Source organism: Trachymyrmex cornetzi, unplaced genomic scaffold, assembly GCF_001594075.2.
Source record: "Trachymyrmex cornetzi isolate Tcor2-1 unplaced genomic scaffold, Tcor1.1 scaffold223, whole genome shotgun sequence".
Classification (NCBI taxonomy): domain Eukaryota; kingdom Metazoa; phylum Arthropoda; class Insecta; order Hymenoptera; family Formicidae; genus Trachymyrmex; species Trachymyrmex cornetzi.
In genome coordinates, this window is record NW_017296881.1 from 4,600,081 (window position 1) to 4,605,077 (window position 4,997).

Sequence of the window (4,997 nt, forward strand, 5' to 3'; positions counted from 1 at the left end):
CTGATTTTTTAGGCGAGGTAGTGCGATCTAGGAGCCGGTGCGATATCGGCAACCTTACCCTACTTCTCAAATATAGATGATGTCAATAAACTATGTTCTATTTATAAAACTTTTTTGTTAATAACATTTTAATGAAGAATGAGCGAAGGCTAAAACCGTTTGACTGTTTTGATTGTTAATTAGCAGAATATTTTTGACAACATGCGTTAAGATTGAGGTAACCGGTGCGGAGTTCCATACAACACAAGAATTTTATTAAAATTTATCTTTATACACAGTGCATTAACTTAAAAGAAGTTAGTGTAGAAGTGTTTTAACAAAAAAATTGTATTACTGGATAAATTATTATTAAAAAAACATTTGCAGCTATCGTATTAAGCACGCATTAAATATTGATATTCCACAAAATATTACGATAAAAAATAAAATTTTGATGATTGAAGGTATAATTTGTGCCGTAGACATTCATCGTCATGCTATGAAGTATGTATCTGTGTTGTTCACATCGTACGATATATTAACTAATATGTAATAATATCTTTGTTTTTAAGATTGTCGAAGAATTACATGACCGCATTCGAAATAATGATGTCTTGTATCACGGGATGTCTAGCAGTCTGTTTTAGTTTTAATATGTTTCAAGTAAGTTAACGGTTTCATGTAATAATATATGAAAGTTGCATCATTATGTTATGTATTAATAATAAAAGTAACAAATCAATGCCACATGTAAAATCTAAACAAAAGCCACTAAATAATATGTAAACGATGAATACAAAATTACACATAGATATGTTGATATATTGATATATTAATATATTGATATATATTACACATAGATAACACATAAAATTACACATAGATATATTGATATAGATATATTGTATAGATATATTTGTAAATGCTATAAGAAGAAAAATAACGTTAAACATAACCAAATATATTCGATTATAAAACATAGTAACATTGTAGGTACACATCATTATAATGCAAATTTGTAGAATGTTATTTGTCAAACATAATAAAGAATATTACAAATCAATTGTCTACAGCATCGTTTGCCTGTATCATACTTGCCGATAGTTCGTTTACGCACAAAAATTATTACCTACAGCTCGATTGCCTACATTCTACACTTTTGTGTACAAGTAAAAATTTCAGAGACAAAGTCACATTTGCCTACATGTATTATTGTCTATAGCTCGTTTGCTTACATATATTCTCTATTTTAAAAAAAACACAAATTCTGTTTTCAAACATAAATTTTCTGTTTCAACATACAAATTCTATGTTTTAAAACAAATTTTATGCTTTAAAACACAAATTCTCAGCTTTAAAAATACAAAATTTAAAAATATAAAACTTGTATAGGCAATCGATCTGTAGACAGTCATACATATAAGCAATTTCGTCTCTTCTTTATTTGTGCGTAAAGTGCTTACACGCAATTGAACTGTATAGGTAATAATTCATGTGTAGGTAGTAATATATGTAGGCAATAATATAATAACGTGTAAGCAAATGTAACTTCGTTTCTGAAATTTTTACTTGTGCGCAAAAGTATATATAAGCAATCGACGTGTAAAAAATCTCAATTGTAGGAATGAGTAAAATTTGTCCGTTATAGATTGATAGTTATAATATAAATACATATGTAGAAGATTGATATTTGCTATGTAAAATCTGTTTCTTAGCTTTTCCAGATAGCATCATCTGAAAACAATAAAAATAATGTCAACGAATTTTTATTATCATTTTTCTTTGTATCCGCAAGCATCTTATACATGTTTTTAGGCAACTATTTTGGACAGGAGATAATTGACCACAATAATCACGTATTTGTTACTGCGTAAGAAAAATATTTTTGTATGGGAGTATCTGCAATTGTTGCTTTTGCATTTGTTACAACAATAGATATAGAAATTAATCTATGGCATTTAAATCAGAATATGTCAAAATTAGTTAATTAAGAAGTGCAATCTGAAGTATAAGCAATCTACTATTTCTATATTCAATTCTGTAGGTACAACATTCAGTGGTATACAAGCCCATTACATATACAAAGAATGATACTATTTCTACTGCAAAGAAGAGCCAAGAAATTTTCTTTAAATCTCGGTGGGGTATTTGATGCATCCATAGAGGGTTTTGCCACGGTAATAGTTTGTAAGATATTTTAGTATCCATTTACATACTGTTATAATAAAAAAAATATGTTTATAATTGCAGTTAATAAAGGCCTCCGTATCTTATTTTACAGTCATAAATTCTACACGATAACAAAATAAATGTTTATTAATATATTATCATAATAAAAATATAGTTAATGAAAAAAAGATGATAGTTACGTTTAGAAAAAATAGATTTATCTTTTAACATAGAGTACAAATAGATATTTCCCTGTTACAGAAGAAGACTAAAAGTTATTTGAATTAAAATGGTGATACTGTTTTCATACTGTATACATGTACACTCATGGACAGAAAGGTAGCGATACTTTTTTTTCGATAACTTTTGGAATACTAAAAAATTTTCAGAGTGCGATTCATCATCTATCGATGCGTGTGATGAGCGCTTATGACATTAATTCAAGATTAAATTATTTAAAGCAATGAAGATCTAGCTTCGACCATAATAGGCATTTTAAATTTCTAGTATTGATTGTATTTCTCACATATGCGATCTAAAAAAAAAAAATAAAAATTCTTAATATTGTTTATAATATTATCTATCATTATTACCTCTTCTTATTATTTTTTTTGTATATTGAAACAAAAATTGTAACATATGGACAAATAAAAACATATGAACATGTTTTATATACATATATATATACATATATTATACATATATATATAATTATTAAATAATATATAATTTTATTACGTATTATTATTTCATTACATATTACCTTGTATTAATTTTTAATGTTAAACTCACATAAAAAATGTAAATAAATTTACAAAACAAATTTATCTAATTTACTCTTTTAATCTTACGCTAATTTTGCGATACCCAATTGGTATTTTTTCGCAGCGCACAAGATATGTTTCTTTTAACTTCATCATGTATACTTTGATTCTGTATGATAGCTGTCATAACCGCTCGTCACACGCATCGATAGATGATGAATCGCACTCTGAAAATTTTTGCGTATTCCAAAAGTCATCGAAATAAAAGTGTTGCTACGTTTCTGTTCATGAGTGTATACATTGTAGAACATATACATTGTAGAACTTTGCTTCACGGTCAAACTTCAAGGCCCATATGGTATCGTACCTTCTTTGTTTGCAATGTGCATGCGTACCGAATAGTCACGTACGCGTCAGGATCATGTGTATCACAAGGTCGAGTGAGCAATGTGCAGTGCGCAACATAATCATATAAGCAATGCGCTATGTGCATTAGAGTTGTATGAATAATGCGTTAAGTGCAATATAGTTGTCTATACAAAATGAACGTGTGCAAACAAAGTTGTAGGCAATCGTTTTGTAGGTAAACGAGATCTCTCATCTTCTGTGTATTAACGAGTTCGAATATGAACAAAGAGAGCGCATGTTTAAATATTTTATATTTAAATAAGATATTTTGAATACAGGATTTATTACTATATAATGCAATAAATACCTTTTTAAATTAATATATTTCATTTCAACATTTATATATATAAATATTTATGTTTAGACATTTCATTAATAACATGCGATAAAAAATTAAATAAAAGAAATAAAAAGTTAATATTTGATACTTATGTACTCCTACACAAATATCTTCTAAAATTTTTACTATATATTTAAATATTTAATAACTTTTCATGTTTTTTTTAATGTTCACAAATATTTCTCAAATTTTGGCCACAGTAAAAAATTAGAAAAACTTGCTTAAGTAGACCATAGGGTCTGGTTACCTTAATATAAATTGTGACAATCTTACACTATATTAAATCGTATAAACAGTAATAAGATAAAGCGATTGATGTAGACAAAATGTATCGTTTCAAAAAAAAAAATAAAATAGCACATTATAAATTATATACTCTTCCTTAATTGCGACTGAAAATTTGTTATAAACAAATGTACAGATTATAAACGTGAATTTATGTATTGTATTACCGTTACGTATCAATATAGACAGTCACTGCTGTACAACAATATTTTAACATAGTTGAAATATTTTAATTGAAAGAAATAATTTTTCTGTATATATAAATCAATGTGCAGCACAATTTTTTTTACAAAAGTAAAATATTTTTAAGCATGAAAATATTTTTCCTCCATATATGCAAAATAAGTGATACAAATTTAATTCTTTTTAACTCAGAAATTTCTTTTAAAGTACACAAATATTTTTCTGCTAGAAAAGAAGAATCAAGATATATTAGTACTTCGAATTTCTACAATAAAGATCTAAAGCCAATATACATATACATAACTGTTAAAATATATTAAAAGATTTAAAATATATTAGAATGTTTATACACTTTACATTACAGGCAAATAAAATCTTTTGTGTGATAAATTTATTATCAACGTATAAAAATTATTACACATAATTAATTACTTTTATATCAACATATGTAAATGTACATAAGTTCAAAAATTTTATTAATGGTAGAAAACTAAAAATTTAATAACTAAAAAGGAAAGATAAATTTGCAAAAGCCAATAAGAGCCGACACTGGATATTGGTGTGTAATAATAATAATAATTTATTAAAACTAATAAGTTTCGATCTATGATCAAGGTCTTCCTCAGTACATAATGATTTAATCTTTAGAACCTTATTGATCTCAAAGTTTGTTAAAAAGGAAAGAGTATTATACAGTCAATAGTTCAATTATACACAGAAAACTTACAAATCAGAATTCGACACTTGATTCCTGAAAATATTAACTTCGTCAAACGCAATTTTAAAATGTAATAACGTTATGTATTATTTTTATCATTTTTAATTGATGAATATTATCGGATAGTAAATCAATCAAATTGGGCTCTTGA

The 4,997-nt window shown here is 26.3% G+C and overlaps 2 protein-coding genes across 2 annotated transcripts in view; both read left to right on the top strand.

The window, feature by feature from the left end:
* Nucleotides 1-651, top strand: part of LOC108760183 (uncharacterized) — a 3,703-nt gene extending 3,052 nt beyond the window's left edge. Inside the window, exons 2-3 of the mRNA XM_018505983.1 lie at nt 367-483; nt 552-651. Of these exons, the coding sequence (XP_018361485.1) occupies nt 367-483; nt 552-651 (217 nt within the window). The remainder of the gene's footprint in view (nt 1-366; nt 484-551) is intronic.
* A 351-nt stretch (nt 652-1,002) lies between these two features.
* Nucleotides 1,003-2,280, top strand: LOC108760184 (putative odorant receptor 69a). Its single transcript, XM_018505985.1, has 4 exons — nt 1,003-1,082; nt 1,775-1,849; nt 2,024-2,156; nt 2,230-2,280. The coding sequence occupies exons 1-4, from the start codon at nt 1,003-1,005 to the stop codon at nt 2,278-2,280; spliced, it is 339 nt and encodes a 112-aa protein (XP_018361487.1).
* The last annotated feature ends 2,717 nt before the right edge of the window (nt 2,281-4,997 follow it).